The sequence below is a fragment of the Bacillus rossius genome, chromosome 17 (genome assembly GCF_032445375.1).
Source record: "Bacillus rossius redtenbacheri isolate Brsri chromosome 17, Brsri_v3, whole genome shotgun sequence".
Lineage (NCBI taxonomy): Eukaryota > Metazoa > Arthropoda > Insecta > Phasmatodea > Bacillidae > Bacillus > Bacillus rossius.
The window spans coordinates 23,251,903-23,271,849 of record NC_086344.1 but is presented as its reverse complement, the minus strand read 5'-3'; the positions used below and the strand labels follow the sequence as shown (position 1 = coordinate 23,271,849).

The following is a 19,947-nucleotide window of genomic DNA, read 5'->3' as shown; positions in this document are numbered from 1 at the left end:
AAGAAAATATTTTTTTGATAAAAATCAGAGACTTTTTCGCAATTTTTACGAGAAATTATTATCAGACAACAAATTTGTTTTATCACGTTAACAAAATAACTCCTAAATTACTATAAAATACGCATTGCATAGTAATTGTAGGTATTAAAAAAATAAATAATGATGTTCTTAATTTTTAGGTTATATTGCTACAAAGACTCCGTTTTCTTCGTTATTCAAACTATAAGTATATCTATATGAGAATATTAATATATTTTATACTCCCTTTTAACTGCACAGTAATCGATTACATCAGATTTAAAATAAAAATTGAACAAAAACACAATTTGGGAAGATATAGTGTTATCGTTAACACGTCACGTGACCATGTCGATGACGAATTACATGAATTTACTCCCTATCCAAACCTTCCCATAGAAGTTTTTACTTTAAAAAAAAAAATTTTGGTCGTCTGTAAAGTTGGTTTACGGACGATAGTTTAACGTGACAACGTCATAACAAAACATTGATGAAATGATTGCATACTTTTATGAATAAAATTTAATAAGTTTAATTGAATTATCACTATTTTGTATGGATACAAAGAAGGAGTGAAATGAAATCTACAATTTAATTGATAAATTTACTTTTATTTGCACTCCTTAATTCAAATATGTTTATTACTTTAACGAAGAAATTAATTTAAGTATAACTTTTATACATGTTTACTGTTTAACTTCTTCCATTCTGTGTTATTCTGTTAAGGATAGGACGATGATAGGAAAAGTAGGAAACGAATGGGAGTGTTTCAAGTTTAATGTGCCTCGAAAAAGTCAAATCGATGGTTGTTTCAATCGAGTGGAAGAGAGATAGATGCGGCGCAAGCGTACAATGAGTGTAACGGGACACAATGTAACGGGACAATGTGCGTACGTGACAATGTGCGTTACGGGACACTTTTTCGTGCGTGCAGCCTGCGTTCATCGATTTATTAGACGTTGTCACGTCAAAAAAACAATCGAAAAGTACCCATTTTGCCATCCATACCGAAGAATTCGGACATCGGACTTCGCAACTGCTGACACGTCAGTTTTCCGCGCAACAATGTGTGGCGTTTACACTCGATTAAGGACATGGACCGCCCACAGGTTCGGATTGTTGTAGACGGGTCTTAAAGCATACGTCGTATACCGTTCCAGCAGAACGGAGTTAAGGGGCTCGCCTCGTCAGGGGTGTATGCGTGTTAGTGAGGCGGGATGATAAGCGCGACGCTCGCTGGTGCTTCCAGCGCGGTGTCTCCTCTGGACTGGCGCGCAGTCTTCTCGTCGTGCACAGGATAACTGTGAAATTTGAGCGGTGACCTTTAAATTATATGGTGAAGAAATTAAGATAAATGTGTAATGCAAGTCCCATAAGTGCTTTCAAGAATCTATACCGGTTGTTTTACGTCAAAAAAATTACTCTGAAAACACGCGTTTTAGCCATTTTAACTCCTCTAAAAATACAATTTAAAAACTTAATCCGAAATCAAAAGTAATTTTGGCCCTCAGCGATCTCTTATATGCTTTTCGTAAGCAGAACCCTTTATGATATCTTGAGTATTTTTCAAATCGGGTTGTTTTTCCTGAAGCTCTGCGCACCGTGTGTGTGCCCGGGTAGGCGGAGCCTCACAATACCCAGACCACATTAAAACGACCAACTCTAATATGGCCGTCGGCTAAGTCTGCCACGACAAAAGCGTCCATAAAATGCAGCGTGGAATGCGCTAAAAACAGCGTAGGACCTGTAAAAAAAACTTATCTTTCCCATTGACAGTCGAAGTGCACAAAAAACATAACATTTAGTCGTCTCTGGCACGAAGTGAGATTACGTTTATTTTCGATAACAAGGAATGTTAATAAGGGACAAAAAATAATAATTCTGCTGTTAGCTAAGAAAAGGATTAAAATTAAATCTTGACTAAACGTAGAATAATAAATACCGTTGACCGTTAACACGATGATATCCTTTTACACAAAACAGTTCGAAAGCACACTACAAATAAATATGAAAGTGCACACACGCGTCAAAACGGAATTTCGTTTTTCAGCATAAAGATTTACCAAGTGGGTAAATATTTTTGACGTTGAGTTTTTGCAAGGTTTCCGTTTGCTTCCCGTCGTGCGGCACGACACGACATCATGGAAGCCACTTCTTGAGCGTGTTTCGTCGTGTAGTCGTGTCGACGTCACGACGACCTTGTGTTTCATTGGCTGGGCGTGTCGGGCCTGTCGTGACACCGTGACTCCATCTTAAGGAATGAAAATACGTGAATACTACAAGGCCGTGCTTTTTGGTACACATCTGGTTTAATTGACAGTGTAGATTATGTTACCATTAAAAAGAAAACTCTCAATTGAAAATATCAGAGAGCCAACAAGAAATAGAAACGAGTGCAAAAAGTGCAAAGGCAAAAAAAAAAATTACGACAATTAGGCATTTGTCTAGCACAATAACAAATGCAGTTCACAGTTACTTACGTGGTGGCATCTCCTTTTGCAGTGATAACTGCCAGTATGTAGTCTTATTTGTTTCTGCAAGTTCTACAGAGGTAGTGATCTAATAAATTTATTAATTTCCGTGTCAACCAAACACGTGGACGAATACTTTTGCGATTAACTGTAATCTAACCAATTAACTCTGCCAGTCTGCTAAATAAAAACATAGTTAATGGACGACTCGAGGTACCCGACCTCTGACGTCACGATGTCACGTGACACACGTGGAGAGGGGGTGGAACTGTGGAAAAAAAATGAAGCATATATATATATATATATATATAATCAAGCGTTTAAATAGGTAATAGTACAAAATTTTTGTTTGATCCCTCATTGTAAGAGTTCATGTTTTATGCATTAAAAAGTATTCAAGCCTTAAAAAAAATAACGTTTCAAATAACGAAAATTCAAGTTTGCAGGGACGATCGCTCAAGTACACTTCTCAGCGCACTTGCGTGTGTGCTGTGAACACTTCGTCGCTGCAGATCACAGAAAAGTTCATTGCTACGTTCAATCCTTAAAGAAGAATTCCATTCCCAGTACTTTTACATTCGCAAAGCCTAGGAAACTAAATCACCCCACGCAAAAAATATCGTTACAGAACAAATGTAGTAGGCCTAGAAGATGAAAAAAAAAAAGTTCTCATGTCCGAGAACTATTTATTAAACCAATACAGTTTCATGTTTTTACGGGATATTAGCATTTAGATAATTGAAAATTAAACATAAGTAAGATTTAAAACCGTGGTTTATACGGACAACATAAAGGACCTGCCACATTCGCACAGTTACGTCTTGTGCCTACTATCTAATTAGATATAACACAACTCGGTAATAAAACCAGTGTAGCAAATACGTTTGCAAGGTTTGAACGTATTATTTTTCTAGATACTATAATTATACAGTGCATAAGCCCAGTTACATCGTCAAAACTGTACACGTCGATACCTGCAGCGCGGCCTAGGAGTTGTAAATATGGCGGGTAGCGGCTTTTCCTAAAACTATAGCTAAGAGGGAAAATGGTATTTCTGAGTTTAATGTTACAACGATTATAATTATTGCATTCTTTATCAATTTTTTTTCTAGTTTTTAATGTTTTTACCTCACCATTTCCCTGGACTTTATTGCCCTCCAAACTTTTAGTATTTCAGAATCCACTAGGAATTTCGAAATCCCTTTACGGAGAGGGGGGGGGGGGGAGGCTCGGAAATCAAAGATTAGAAGAGCACAGATGTTCCTTCTTTTGTATTTCTTTCCATATAAAGGTCGTGACTCTCATGAATCACGTTATCAAATTATGCAAGTTCCTGCAAATTCACAATGGACAAGGAGTAAAAAAAAAATATCTAAATGTTGTAATAACATGCGCAGCAACAGGCAGCACTTATTTGAGTTATCAGAACTAACTTCATTGCAGAAGGCATACGGGTTTTCTGAAATATTTAAAAGTCGATTTATATTGCAGTTACGAATTTTGTTTAGTTATCAGCCAGCAATTTCCATATAATCGAACACAAACACTGCAACATTTCCACGCAAAACTTAAATCAAAACTACTATGTGCCCTGCTTTAACGCATCGTATGCTTCAGGGATTTCTAAACCATCAGGTTTTTCCTCTCCAAGAGAACAAATAAATCCTGCCTTTAGGTTTTTTTTGCCGTTGATAGCAAAAGGCTTTTGCAAACACGTCCTTAACCACGTGTCGCTATCCACACGTCGTTATAATACACAAAAACAAAACATTAAAAATTTACGTTTTTTTTTTTTTAATCCTCTTGCTTCCCAAGTCCCCGACAAAGCGAAATCCTTAAACCAACTTCAAATTAATTCAAATTAACAATGACTTTGGCCACGAAAACACTTTCAACATACCTTATTCCATTGTCAGTGGCTGTTTGTTTACATTCTGTCCCCCCACAGTTGACAGTGGCGCTTCAACCGGCCGTCACTCGAACTGCTTGGCTCCGCCCCATTTCAAGTCGCACAATTATACTTTGAAGCGATACATTATCGAATGTGATCATGAGAAACGCTGCAGATATTTGATTATGCACAAATTTGACCCTTACGATTAACTGATGTTCCTATGTATCGAATACAGATTCATAACAGCACATGAGTGTATGATGAATACTTTCTGGTTTAGGACATTAAGTATTACATACTATGAACAATAACTGATTTTTTTTTTAATTACGTACTTCAAATTCAATTTTTTTCCCCCAGGATTTGAAAAAAACGCCTTTTTAATTCCCTGAGTTTTCCCTTTCTGCGGAAACTCTGCGTAATGATCTGTGAAAACACTGACAATCAAGTGAAGTTTATTTTTACGGAACTGTGACGGTAGGAACAGAGGCGGTATAACGTACGATGCGTAGGCCATTGGTACTATTTTTGAGAACTGTCAAATTTGATCGACGTTACGTAACAAAACTATCGTGGACTACAAGCTTTGAATATATATACTGTATAGAAGTCGCGAGTGGATAGGATTTACTCTACGTTTTTCAAAAGCGTATGATGAGCAGCTTGGGAACTTCACCGCTGCAGTGCGCTGCCGTAACGCCCTGTATCGTCTTAGTTGTTATTTACACGTTAGAGCGCAGCGCTGTCGCCCGCTGTCATTCCCCGCACCCCTCATCCATCATTCACCGCAGCTCGAGGTCGTTCAACGGGAGGAGGAAGGGGTGTGTGAAGAGTTCGGCACTTGTCCGCTAGGGACCACCACAAGTCGATGCCCTAGAGATGGTGGCGATTGCGGCGGTGAATTAACCAACTACCTCAAAACCGTATTAGAAATTTTAACCTGGGCTGGCGACTTCTATACAGTATATATATTCAAAGCTACAAGAGTCCTTCGTGAGCCTGACTAGTCAAGCGTCGCATTTGTGTTAGTGGGGGCGGGACGATAAGTGCGATGCTCGCTGGTGCTTCTAGCGTGGTATCGCCTCTAAGCACAAGGCTGTGGACTGGCGCGCAAGTCTTCTCATCGTTCATGGGACAACTTTGAGATTTGAGTGATAACCTTAGCATTATATGGCGGAGACATTAAAACAAAAGTGTAATTAAAGATCATTGAGTGCCTTCATGCATAAACATTATTCTGAAAACACTCGTTATAGCCAAACAATTTTCACTCTTATGAAAAAACAGTTTAGAATCAAAATACGGAAACATAAGTAGTCATCTTACCTCAGCGCATTCTTTTTTTTTTTTTTTTTTTTTTTTTAGACACCGCTTTGATATGAAGTAGCTTGGCTTCTGGGTAGTATCCGCATCCTTGGCGAATAATTCCCCGGCGTTTCGGTCAACATTGCAGTCGCCATCATCGGGGAGCAGTTACCTACTGATGATGGCGACTGCAATGTCGGCCGAAACGTCGGTGAATTATTCGCCAAGGAATATACGGCTACAACCCAGAAGCCAAGCTACTTCAGACAATGGCCGCGAAAGCCTGCGAACATTATTACCGCTTTGTTATCGTGAGCAGTTTTCAAAAGGCGCGGTTTTATTTTTCTTCCTTCTTCAGAAGCTCTGCAGACCGTATGTGTGTCCGAGAAGACGGACCTTCAATCCAGACTCGCGTGCGCACGTATGCGCGTATGCTACGCCGAGTGTATGTTGCGAGTCTCCACTTTGGACGCGAACCGACTGTACACGCGAAGTCCTGGGCACCCCTGGTTTGCCAGCGCCCAGGCAATAACGGGACAATATCGGAGGAGAGTTAACAGAAATAAACAAGCGAATGGAGAATATAAAAGGCAGGGATGGCTGGCTGGCTGGCTAGCGAAAGAGAGAGAGAGAGACAGAGAAGAAAAAAAGACGGGCAAAAGCGGCGGCGGAGCAGGGCAAGCAAACAAAACTAAATAAAAGTATGAACTACAAGTTGTGCAACAGCCAACAAGCGAGGAGAAGGATGGAAAGTGGGCGGGGGGGGGGGGGGGGAAGCGGTGGAGCGGAAAAACCCCGCAAGAGCCAAAACTGGCTTCGGGCTGGTGATCCTCCGCAGCTTCCACAGTACACCGCTGTTGCCGGCCCCCACAAATCCTGACTCAGCCAAACTTCACCCGAGTTTCACCTGCAGCGCCCAAGGATACCAACCTCCGCGCACACTCGTCAGCAATCACCATCTCGCATGCAATGAAACCACACGTTGAGATAAACTCGAAACAACTTCACACCAAACACTACACTACAAAACAGTGAGATAATCCGTATATCAAATAATTTAGAAACTACAAAGGTGTAAAAATCAACGTTATATTAAAAACTTTTACATTTATGATAAGTACTTTTACAAAGATGTACTTTGTAATTGTCTTTGAAAATACAAGCACAGCAGGCTTGGATTATTCAATCTCAATAACGGTAAATTAATTTTTTGAAGCACATCCAATATGGATTTTACCAAAAATCCCCCCCCCCCCCCATTTTTTTCCATGTTTGCAGTCAACACCAAACCGGCTAAGCTCCAACAAACACACAATATTTCTGACGTGTCAATTAAGTATCTCTTGTTTCCGTAGTAAATAAACAATACTCTTTTAGTGGCGCACCTGAACGCCTAACACAGAAATTATTACGGAAAATCCGACACCTGAGCATTGCTGGGAATATTCACCGTAAATGTTTCAGTCTATCTATTTTCCAATACGGAACAACCATAACACTATGTTAAAGGGCTTTTTATCTCTTTTTTTTGTCTCACAACTTAAAAAAATAAACTGCATAGCCGCGAAGCATGAGAGTATAAAATCATAACTTCAGTTTCAATTGCGAAATAACTCTCACACGTGCACATATTTGCACGTGTGCACATGACAGCCATGCTTATTTCATTGCTGACAAGATTCTTTCTAAAGTATAATAATTTTTCAAACTATACTCAATACGCCACTCCGTTAGTACACCATTCCAAAAAAAAATCTGGAATAAGAATGTTTACTATAAAATTACTTCTTTTTTTAAATTAAGTCGTTATTTTTAACAAATTTCTATGTTTTATTTATATTTTAAACTTAATTTTTGATGTTGACATTTCTCAACGAAGGTTTTTTTTTTGTCATAATCCGCCTATTCGGCTGCCCGCCCCTGGAAGGCACCTCTTTTACTCCCTGAGTTTTCCCTGTCTGCCGTGTTGGCATTCTGATTTCCCTGTGCCGCGGTTTTCCCGGAAATCACCGCCGGGATCTCGTTGCCAGCGCAGGGCAGACGTGAGTCAGTGGTGAGTCAGCGATGCCAACTGTCGCAGCCCAAACGAACTGGCACGAACGGTAACGCACTTCACAACAGCCGCTTGTTAAGGGGGTGCCTCCTATTTCAGGTAAAGATTTGATATTTACAGTAATTACAGATAAACTTGTAGACTTTTTTCAATTGTTTAACTTTCACTAAATGAAAAAATATATACAGCGCATACTTTTTGCATCATTAGCTGCCAAAGTTACAATTTGAACGTGTTTGGGTTGTACAAATAAGGATAATTTAATTTATTGCAGAACTGAAACTTTTTACGTTTAATTGCAATGACACTGAATACTTCAAGAAATTGTTTTAATTTCTTTCATAAAATATTAATTAATTTTATCTGGCATTTCAAAATTCTCAAATTTGTTAAGACTTTGACAGCCAAGACACGTGAAATGGGTTTTTGTGATAGAAATGCAAACCATATCATGAAGTAGCCAGTGACGTTGCAATTAAACCTAAAAGGTTTCAGTTATGCAATAAATTAAATTCTCCTTATTTGTACAATCCAAAAACGTTCAAAATGTAACTTTGGCAGCTAATTATGCAAAAAGTATGCGCTGTATATATTTTTCATTTCGTGAAAGTTAAACAATTGAAAAAGTCTAAACGTTTATCAGTGATTAATAAAAATATAAAATCATGACCTGAAATGGTAGGCACCCCCTTAAAGGGGCGGTAGACTAAATTATCATGCTTCTATTACTTCCTGCTTTCACACAAGTTTTTTTTTTTTTTTTACGTATTCATAACACAACCATATTAAATTATAAAAGCTTTTTGAAGTTATACATTTTTAAACGCGTTATGAAAAAATAAAAATACGACAGGAATTTGTTTCCATGCGCGTGCACCGTGCAACGAAATTTTAACAGGGTGAAAAAAAAAGCGACATACAAATAAAAACTGCATACATGTTCTTTTTAATATTATACTTTGGTGATTGAATACTGGTCCAAATCATTGCAAAAAAAAAACATAAATTATTTGTGAATATTAAAAGATAGTAATTGTGTTTCTAATTTTTTCCGGTATATTTATATAAGTACATTATGGAAAAAAAATACGAGAATGAATTTTTACGATGCACGCGCAACATAAAACAAAAATTGTCAGGAACTAAAAAAAATACATACAAATAAAAATTATATGTATGCTTTTAAATAATTATACTTTAGTGATTGATATTGGTTACTGGTCCATATAATTAAAAAATTTATTTATTTTGAATATTAGTGATATTTAAATTGTGTTCATAAACCTTTTTAAAATATATTTATATAATAAGGTTATCAGTATTTAATAAATAATTAAAATTTAATTCCAATATATTATTAAACTAAATAATTAATTCTATTGAAATTATACTTTACCAAGCGAATTTTAATAACACTCCAGTCATCTTATTTTATTTCTATTAATTATGTGGAAGAAAAATTAAGTTAGTTTTATTACTACGACAAATAAGTTTAACTAATAGCGTGCGTAAATAAGTATACTTTTTTTTTTCCTACTCAACAAGTCAATATTTAAAGGATTTTATGAAATAGAGGTAAATTTCTATGTAGCATGTACTGAAAGCATGAAATGAAGTGGTATACAGTTTGGGATTAACAGTTAGTGTGTAGCCTTCGCCTTAAAACTATTTTTTGTATACCATTCATTAAAACGATAAAAATTAGGTGTTCAATGCAATCGTAGAAAAAAAAATTTTCCTTGTTCCGTTCCGATACTTATCTGACCCCCAACTACCTACTACCTCGGCGATCAACGGAATCACGTCCTGCTATGAATCCACCCCATACAACCTCGTTTCCTTATCGATTCCAGGTAATCTTCCACAGGGGGGGTTGATGACATCTGCAGGGGACGTGAAACAAGATAACGCTCGCCAACTGTATCGCGTGATTCACGAGAAGTACACGCCTCGCACGCAGCTCAAGGCCCCGTCAGACTGTCAAAATTTTCGCTTCCACCTTCAAGCATGTTTGTAAATCAAGAGTAACTTACCCACCGTCTTATGAGCTCCGCCTACCGGGGCACACACGCGGTGCGCAGAGCTTCAGGAAAAACAACCCGATTTCAAAACTACTCCAGATATCCGAGTGGGGTCTGCTTACGAAAAAACATTTAAGAGTTCACTGAACGCCGAAAAGTTCTATTGATTTTGGATTAAGTTTTTAAACTGTATTTTTAGAAGAGTTAAAATGTCTAAAACGCATGTTTTTAGAGAGTTTTTTTAGGCGTAAAACAACCGGTACTCATTCTTGAAAGCACTTAAAGGACTTACTAAATTACTAATACTAAATTTAGAGTGCGAACCATTATACACATTTTACCAGAAGGTCAAAATCTCTCAAATTGTTGATTTCCATGGTCTCTGTCACAATCCCTACTCATTAAAAATAACTTTTCTGACTTAAATATATATATATGTGTGTGTATATATATATAAATAAGGTATTTCGATAACATCACACATGTGTGAACTATCAACTAAAACTAAATTTAGAGTGCGAACCATGATACAAATTTTACCAGAGGCTCTAATAGCCTCTAATGTGAGATTTTTATGTTTACGGTAACCTGTATCTTCATTTCTCCGCCATATAACGCTACGGGCACCGCTTAAATGTCACAGTTGTCCTATGCACTGGGAGAAGACTGCGCGCCAGTCCAGAGGAGACACCGCGCTAGAAGCACCAGCGAGCGTCGCGCTTATCCCGCCTCACCAAGCACAAATACACCCCTGACGAGGCGGGCCACTTAACGTCGCGAGATTTAACTTTCAACCATGGCCACCTTGGTCACGCACACACACACACACGCCGTTCCAGACTTCGCAGCTGCCACCAGACAAGTTTCCTCACCTCCCCACTCAACGCGAAGCCCGAAAAGATCACGGCCACACCTGGAGGTTATGGCGCGGCCTGGCGCTCCTCACGGGCTCCGGGGTTCGATGCCCTGATCAGGTATTCGGTGATAGGCCCTTGGGTCGGCCAATGGCGACGTTGACAGCCCTTGGCCGGTCAGAGATGACTTCCTGGGGGTGTTCGCTTCGTTGGGCAACTGATCTGAGCCACCTTCCAACATGCCGTGTCAAATAAAAGTGGAAGGTTATTCACGTCAACCGAAAAAAAATCTTCGCCCCGGCGCAGCCATGTTTTATTTTGGCGTGAATACGTCTTGAAAATAGCTTCCATAGTGGGAGGCAATTAAAAAAACGAATGATAACAAAATCGGGGGTGTTTTGTTTTTTGTTTTGCAGCTACATATCTCTAATCTCCATCCAAAATTTAATTACGCCACTTGATAGCTAAAGGATCAAAGAATTCGTTACGCTAAGTGAAGACTGTGACGCTTCGCGCGCGGTGGAGGGGGAAGCGCCGTCATTTTGAGGTCGTTTTGCTGCGTTTCGAGATTTCCATTTAGTATAACTTTCGACTCGGATAAGCTAAGATGTTCGTTTAGGTTTCAATCGTCAGCTCTCGTCAAAATCTATCGATTGCATGTATACAACATTAGTGTAAAATAGTTACAATGAATATGTATGGCGTTAAAATAAAAACATAAGCAAAAAAAAATTAATGTCGACCTATTCGCGACTTCTTGGTGTTCAAACATGATTATAACATACATAAAATAGCGTATTTTAAATTTTGTACAGAAAATACTACCTGTTACGTACACGTATTCACGTATAACACACGGCTGTGTCCATGACACAACCACACCCCATTTTTTTTAATACTTGGCTAACTTGCTTCCCTCAAATATTTTGCACAAACGACAGGTTCTAAAATATGCTGGATTCAATCGGCCATTTGGAATCGTGCCTAGCGAAAACGAGAACGACTTCCGTTTCCGTCACCAACGAATCTTTAAAAAATGGCGAATTAACACATGGGCGATTAAAGTGGTTGTAAAAATGAAATAACTAAAATAATGATAACATGAATGTTGCGTGCGAAATAATTTTATGCGTAAAAAGAAAATTTAATTTATATAACCTTATAGAATTACAAAACATTTATTTTTATTATGTGACGAATATTATGAGCTAAATTTATTTACGTTAAAAAAATTTATAAATGCACAAATAGCATTACAAGTTCAAAAATTCCATCTAGCACTGTGATGCATTATTTAATTTCAAAATGAGATTAAAATTGAACAGATTGAGATAGTTCACAGACCGAAAAAAAACTTTTATATTGTGACATGAAATAAAATATATTTAAAGTTATCTGTCTAAATTTATTTGATGGAGTAAATTGGAAGTCATTTTCAGTCAAATATTAACCCTTCCCCCCATTGTAAAATATCGTTGGAGACAAATATATTTCACAGCGTAGGTGACAAGGCCTTTATTTAGGATGTTCACCACAAGCTAATAAAATTTCCCTGACTTGTCCATGCCCAAAATTACAAATTTTCCTATCTTTTTTTAAAAAAAAAATAATTTATTTTGCAATTTTCTGAAAGAACTGAAGAAAATCCAACCTTCCCTGCTGCCCTAGCTCAAAGAGAACATTGCATAACTCATATTATAGTGTGTATAGCATTATATGGAGGGTAAAAAATGCTTTTACAGTCTGAGTTTATGACCGACTGGAGCAAGAAGTTTTCCCTACAAATAACAATTACTCGGAAATGTTCATGATATTTTTTTTCTTCCCCAGAATTGAAATACATTTACAGACTTCTGACTTTCCCTGCCAATTTTAAACTATCCTGAACTTTCCCTGAAATGTCATTCTGTACAACATTTGGACTGGTGTAATAACTATAACTACGAAGTTGCTACCGTCAATAGATCAGATATTTTCTCCGGCACAAAGCAAGCATCAAATGTAATGAGATAGATATACGTAGAATCTCATTAAGTTATTACTTAAGCCAAATCATTTGAATAAATAGCTCAACCTTGAAAACATTGGCAAAAAATTCTATATGTCGAGGGTGTCTGTAGAAAGTCAGTGATTGTCACAATAAAAATTTTACATGACAAATTGCACCTATCACTTCCTATACGTTAATTTAAATGCGTTTATTTCACAGCCAAAGCAATAGATGTTTTTCGTCTTATCGTTCGAAAAAATGCAGTTGGAACCATTACGAGTACATTTCTTATAAGTAAATTATTACAGTATAACACGGCCATTACATTTATTTACGCGCGCAATGCTTTAGTGGTGTGACTTTCGCCGGAAAAAGGTATAATTCAATGGTTACTACAGAATATTATTTTTAAAAAAAATCCCTGATTTTTGCAGGTTTCCCTTACTTAGAGCAAATTTTTAAAGTTAAAAAAGTGGCTAAATCAACAAAATGAGCACACATGATTAGAACATTTTCAGCTGTAGCTGCCATTCGATTTTTTTCTACAGTATGATTTTAATTTTATTTAATACCAAATCCCCTTATAATAAAAAATCATTTAATTGACACCCACGGGTATTATATTTGCAATTAGAGAATTTTATAGTCCCATAAAAAATTTATTAATTTAAAGTATAACTTTCAGTGATTTGTTTTCTCCTTGACCTGTCACAGTTTTCCCCATAATCTTTTAAGCGCCCCCCCCCCCCCCCCAAATTCGATTTCAATTGATCTACTCGTCCAAGTTTTTTATGCTTACCAGACCTATATTACCCCAATTGTTCCACGACTCAAAAATTCAAGATTACAATGGTAACACTAATTTGATTCAAAACAGCAAACCATTATTAATTTTTTAAACTATACTGCTAGAATTTAATGCATGGAACGTGGATGGTCTTATTGGTGTCACTAAAAAAATGGCGGGATCAATAATAACCAATGACCCCGGCATATTCTGCTAACGGTCTGCACTATAAATTCAAATAATTTATTTCAACTTCCCCGAGAACCGGGCTGCGAAAACTACAGAAAAAGCGACGAAGGAAGTATTAAAGAATAAGTTGAAATAACATACAAATAACTGAAAATCTAACGTTTAAATAATTAGCACGAACGAATTAATGCAGTAATTAAAATTATCACCTCAAATTTACGAACAAATCTGGTTCCAGACTACCCAGGTATTTTCGTAAATTCGTAAGTTACTTTCGATACGAACTACAAATATTATTTCGAAGTATTAACCAAAAAAACTTATTACACTTAATAAATATTCACTTTAAAGAACGCTCTTCTTTCTTCTGAACATAGAGCTAGGGAAGTCTAAACGCGGTGAAGTTTCTAATAATATCCAGTTTTCTGAAACTGCAAAGAACACTTAGTTTATTTGGGCCGCACTCTTCATTATAAAGTCAGCAAAATTACCGCGATTTCAAGTAGTACGTAAGATTAAAAAATATTTTTTTTATGTACAGTATGCGCTCAGCAAAAGCTCAGTTTCTCCACTGTTGTAAATGAGTAAATTTACTGTCTTCTCAACGAAGAATTCCTCTCTAATAAACGAAGAATTCTTCGTAATTTTTTAGTAACTTGATTTTCGTACTTAAACTTCCGATCTTTATTGACGTGACAACGTCTAATAAATCGATGAACGCCGGATGCACGCACGAAAAAGTGTCCCGTTACGTTGTGTCCCGTTACGCTCATTGTACACTTGCGCCGCATCTTCCACTTGATTGGTCCAACCATCGATTTGACTTTTTCGAGGCACATTAAACTTGAAACACTCCCATTCGTTTCCTACTTTTCCTATCATCGTCCTATCCTTAACAGAATAACACAGATTGGAAGAAGTTAAATAGCAAACATGTATAAAAGTTATAGTTAAAATAATCTCTTCGTTACAGTAATAAAAAATATTTGAATTAATGAGTGCAAATACAAGTAAATTTATCAATTAAATTGTAGATTTCATTTCACGCCTTCTTTGTATCCATACAAAATAGTGATAATTCAATAAAAATTATTCAATTTTATTCATAAAAGTATGCAATCATTTAATCAATGTTTTGTTATGACGTTGTCACGTTAAACTATCGTCCGTAAACCGACTTTACAGGCAACCTCTACCCCCCCGCCCCTTTTTAAGTATAAACAGGTTAAACGCACACGCAGAAGAAATGAGTCTTAAACAATTTTTAATTTTTTTTATTATGTGCCCAGATTATTCTAGTGGCGTAATGTTCGAAGTAAGTGAACTTTGTACCCGTAAATTTTAATTAGATAATGATACATTTATGAAGATCCCCGGATAATTTGTCACCAGCGTTCTTCATAAATTTAAGGCTTGTTTGTGAATACACACACACGCGTAATGTGATGATAATATTGGGTTGAACGGCCCAAGGATGTACGAGGCGAGATGATTCCGCAAAGGTTCACCGTTGTCTTCCGCAGGTATGAAGGAGAAGTGTCAAAATTAATACCGTGTCCTGAACACGATATCTTTGGCTCACCAAACACATGTTCCAGCCACTAAACCAACAAGTCTGCAGGTTGAACATTTTCTTTTTCTCCCACGATGAATGGTACTAAGGGTCCCCCCCCCCCCCCCCCGGACTGGTCTAGGGTGTATTTGTGAGGCGGGATGATAAGTGCGACGCTCGCTGGTGCTTCCAGCGCGATGTAGTCTCTAAACGCAAGCCTCTGTACTGATCTGAGCGGTAACCGTAACACACACGGCGGAGAAACGAAGATTAAAGTGTAATGAAAGTCCCTTGAGTGCTTTCAAGAATCTGTACCAGGTGTTTAACGCATAAAAATTATTCTGAAAACTTTGGCCATTGTAAATATTCCAACAATTCAATTTTGGAAACAACATACGTAATTTGCCCTCAGCGTATTATTAAATATTTTTCGTAAATAAGTAAAACTCTATTATCTTGAAAAGTTTTCTAATTGCGTTGTTTGTTTTGTAGTTGCGTGTGTACCCGGGTATGCCAATGTCCTTAGATACAATATGTCCCAGTTTCAGTGGTATAACATTTAAATTTTCACTATTTACAACAAATCACACATACAAATTGAAGGTAAACTAACATATTTTTCTTACAAATGTGAAAAATATGCAACTTTAGTTATACGGCACACATCCAACCTAAATACCAATTCTTCCACACTTTGGTTAACACGTCCGGAGAATTGAAAGCAGCAGCCTCTTCAATTCTGTGTCTCAACTCTGGCAAATCACTATGCATCGTGCTTTACACGATCTTTTGTAAAGCCCCAAAGATAAAAAAAAAAATCGCATGGCTATATGCCAGGTGAACGTGGAGGCCAGCGAGAAAGAGCTCAGTCGTCTCGACCATTACGAGACTAATCCAACTAACTGTTCAGGGACTTCGACGATTAAACATCAAAAGAAAACGCACGTTTGAACTGAAGTTATATACTCGCTCTTAGCAACTTGCGGAACACAAAAACGCTTTAACCTTCCGATAGGCGCACCTATGTTTCAAACATGGATTGGCGCAATGCACCTGTGAGGTGCTCCTCCTATTTCCACCAACATAAATCCCCACTACTGAAGAGTTTCATTACAATACCATGTAAATTTGAACTGTATATATGTAAAGATTTAAAATGTAAATTTAAAATTTATTTAACATAAGAATCTTCATAATTTATTGTTAATATTACCACAGTATAAATGCATAAAAAATCCAAAACAATAGCTGTAGATCAGTAACAAAGAAATTCAGGTATAATATTTTAAAATTATTTTTCAGTATTTAAATAAAACATAATTTAGTCAGATATGTTATGAAATATGTAAGTTCTTATATTTCGATTAATTCCATGCATTATTTACACTTCTTATTTGGTACATACACAATCCAAATCTTTGTGAAATTAATAGGTAATATACAAACTTTTCTTCTCGTATAAATGAGTCCAGATGGAAATATGTTTTAAAGTAAAATAGCATGATAAAATGAAAAAACAAAAGCACTAAAAATTCAGAGAACACATAAAATATAAAAATTGCAGACACTGTTTGTTTTTCAGCTGTCTTTTTTTCACCAACTCACAGGCCTTTTGCACTTATTCTTTATCAACTTCCAAACCATCATCTGCAGAAGATGTCTTACATTCATAACAATCTTTGCAAATAATAGTGACATGACTCAAACACAAATATTTGCCACAAGTAGCGCAACAATATTTGGTATTTTTGCGTTGTTTGTCTTCGCGACAAGGCTCACACAATTTCCTTTTATTGTTTTGGTCGTTCATCTCTTGTGATTTGCTGTTCGATTCCCTACACTTGAGAGGCTGCTTGGTTACTTCTGTCAATCTGTGCCGAAGTGTTATGTGTAAATTCTGTTTTTCAGCACTGCGTCATGTCATTTCTTCTGAAACAAGACCTTTGGCAAGTTGGCGTAAAAATGTCCTGCGGTTGGCTACAACATAACCGTTTCCAGAGTAAATGACTTGTGCGTTGATACCGGCCACATTGAGCATAGCAAAAAATATTACCAAAGGCCACCGCCGAGCATTTCTCGCCACGTTATACGTTGCACACAATTTATCCACCGTATCCACACCACCTTTAGTTTCATTGTAAAATGTTACGATGTCCGGTTTTTTTGAAGGCCCAGTAGAATCATCGATTGCATCGTCAAAATGAAGGCTGGATATGAGAAATACATTTTTGTTTTTCCTAGGAACATAGGAAACTTAAGTCCCTTCTTTTCTGAATCCAAATATACTGGACTTTTCACTTCTGTTAGCCATGTGTTTGAATACGTCAGGGATTTGCCATTTATTTTTTTTCAGTGTGGCAACAAGGGATAGTTTTTTATCGGCCAGATCACTCAAAAGTGGAACATCACTGAACCAATTATCAGTAGTAACATTTCGTCCTGAGTTGACTATGGGCGATACCATCCTATGAACAACATCTGTACAATGATTACTGACAGCATACGGTCCATATGGTTGTTTCCCAGCATATACTTCCATGTTGAAAGTGTAATACATTTTGGAATCTACAAGTGCAAAGATCTTGATTCCATATTTGGCAGGTTTTGAGGGAATGTACTGGCGGAAACCGCAACGACCCCGAAATGCTTCTAATTTTTCATCAAGTGTGACATTCTCTCCAAGAGAGTAACTTTTCTGGCAATTAGCAACAAATGTTTCAAAACATTCTCGTATTGGTGCAATTCGATCTAGTTCTTTCCTTTCATTTCTCGTCTCTTTGTTGTCAAATCGAATACACCTCATCAAAAATCGCAAGCGTTTTAAGGACATGGTGAGCCTAAATGTTTCAACACCATCCCCAGAGGGATCCCAAAGGTCTTTTAAGTTCAGGCGTGACCCACGATACACACCAGCTAGGTACAACAAACCCATAAAAGCCTTCATCTCTATTACATCCGTCGAACGTGCATCTCTGAGGCGATTAAATTGAGGTCTTACAAGTTCAATATGTTGGTTTGTCCATGCAACAACAGAGTCGAGTATTGACTCATCAAAAAGAATAAGCCAGGTATCTAAAATGGTTTCAGCATTCATTGCTGTTCCTATAACCCCAGGGATGTGTAATAACAAATTTTGCTTACCTCTTCTCCTCTTGTTCGGACATGGGCATTTGTTCCATTGGTACGAATCGACGATCTTACCATTTTTCTTATGGTTTGCCATGTAGTAAGATGCATTACCGGGATCATCACCATCTGATTCATTACAGCTTTGCTCAGTGTCTGAATTCTCCTCTCGCTCGTGTATCTGATCTTCACTATCAGAATCAGATTGTTCTCCAAAGTCCTCATCTCCCGAAGTATCATCAAACAGCATACTATGGATTTTCTTGACGTCTTCAGGATTATCCAAGTTATAAATTATTTTTTTCCCAGCCATCCTGAAACACATATTGTAAAACAAACACATGAAGTCGCGTCACACCTACTAGGTGATTCTATTTTTTCAGTAGTTAATGTTAAATTCACAATCTTAGCTAATAAGTGTGTAATTGAATAGAATTAATAAGCAATTTGGTGAAGATAGCAATTGAAAATATCATAGTCGAAAAACTTACGTCAGTAGTCGCGCTGCACCTGCAGGGTGAAAATGGCTGCCACAGCCTTGAAGTAACTCCGTCAACAGTCATGCATGAACTAACCAGAGAAGAAACAAAAGTTAGGAAGCTAGACGATAGCAGCCCCCTCCCCGACACACGACCTCGTGCAGGGAACATAAACAAGATAATAATGCACCTGTCAGGCGCGCGCGCCTAACGGAAGGTTAACGCCCAGGAGTCGCCATTTTGCGTAGGTGGCGCTGCAAGCGGGAAATCAACAAAGCAGTTACTCGCGCATGCGCTCGTCTAAAACTATTTTGAGTTACTCTTTAATTGTGACCTTGAACCAACACTATAAAAATGCTCAGAGTTGATGCTATTAACAGTTATAGCTGGGACATTCTTTTTTATGGACAGGCTGAAAATTAACGAGAAGGCATCGAAAGGTAAAGAGTGTTTGCCCGAGAGAAGTAAGAGGAAGAGAGAGAGAGAGAGAGAGAGAGAGAGAGAGAGAGAGAGAGAGAGAGAGAGAGAGAAAAAACAGGGGGGGGGGGGGGGGGGGGAGAGTAAGCTGAAGCTTCGTACGCGAATGAGTGTTCGACAGCGACCACTTATTGCGACAAAGATCAGTCCCCCCCTCCCACCCCTCCAAGGCACGTTGAACGAAAGTTTGCGTAAACGTTCCAGCTTCACGAAGGCAGTTCGCCATGTTTCAGTGGATAAACTACCAGCTCTCGATGGCTCGTTTTAGGCAACTTGTGTGCAGATTAACTTCTTTTTTTTTGTTTCTATTACATGTTTGCGGGGTTATTGTGATGAACACGTGCGTACAAAAAAAGAGAGATAACATCATTTCTAGACGCGGTTCGAACTAATTCCAGTAGCAATTTCAGAACACCCACCCGCAATCACATTTGTGAATACAACGAAACACGCGTGAAGCAAGCTCAATACAATTACACTAGACTCTACAAAATAATTCACACACTTATGCAGTAACGAGCAAAACAAAACTTTAAAAAGTTTTAAAAACGCACAGGTACAAAACCCAAAAAAACTAAAATAAGTACCAGAATTTACTTTTATGTTAAGTGCTTTACAAATTATCATTTCCAATTATGATTTGATAATGGAAACATTGCATGACTGGATTCTTGAATCTCTCTGGGTTGAAAGCTGAACTAGATTAAACAAAACTGAATTTTCACCAAAAT

General features: G+C 37.5%; 2 protein-coding genes across 5 annotated transcripts in view; both read right to left on the bottom strand.

Moving 5' to 3' along the window:
• The window catches only part of LOC134540754 (transcriptional enhancer factor TEF-1), a 268,214-nt gene that overhangs the window by 110,556 nt on the left and 137,711 nt on the right, over nucleotides 1-19,947 (bottom strand). The window lies entirely within an intron of this gene.
• LOC134540756 (piggyBac transposable element-derived protein 4-like) lies at nucleotides 14,844-18,931 on the bottom strand. Its single transcript, XM_063383656.1, has 2 exons — nucleotides 18,752-18,931; nucleotides 14,844-18,574 (listed from the first exon to the last, which is right to left on the bottom strand). The coding sequence occupies exon 2, from the start codon at nucleotides 18,571-18,573 to the stop codon at nucleotides 17,389-17,391; it is 1,185 nt and encodes a 394-aa protein (XP_063239726.1). The 5' UTR covers nucleotide 18,574; nucleotides 18,752-18,931; the 3' UTR covers nucleotides 14,844-17,388.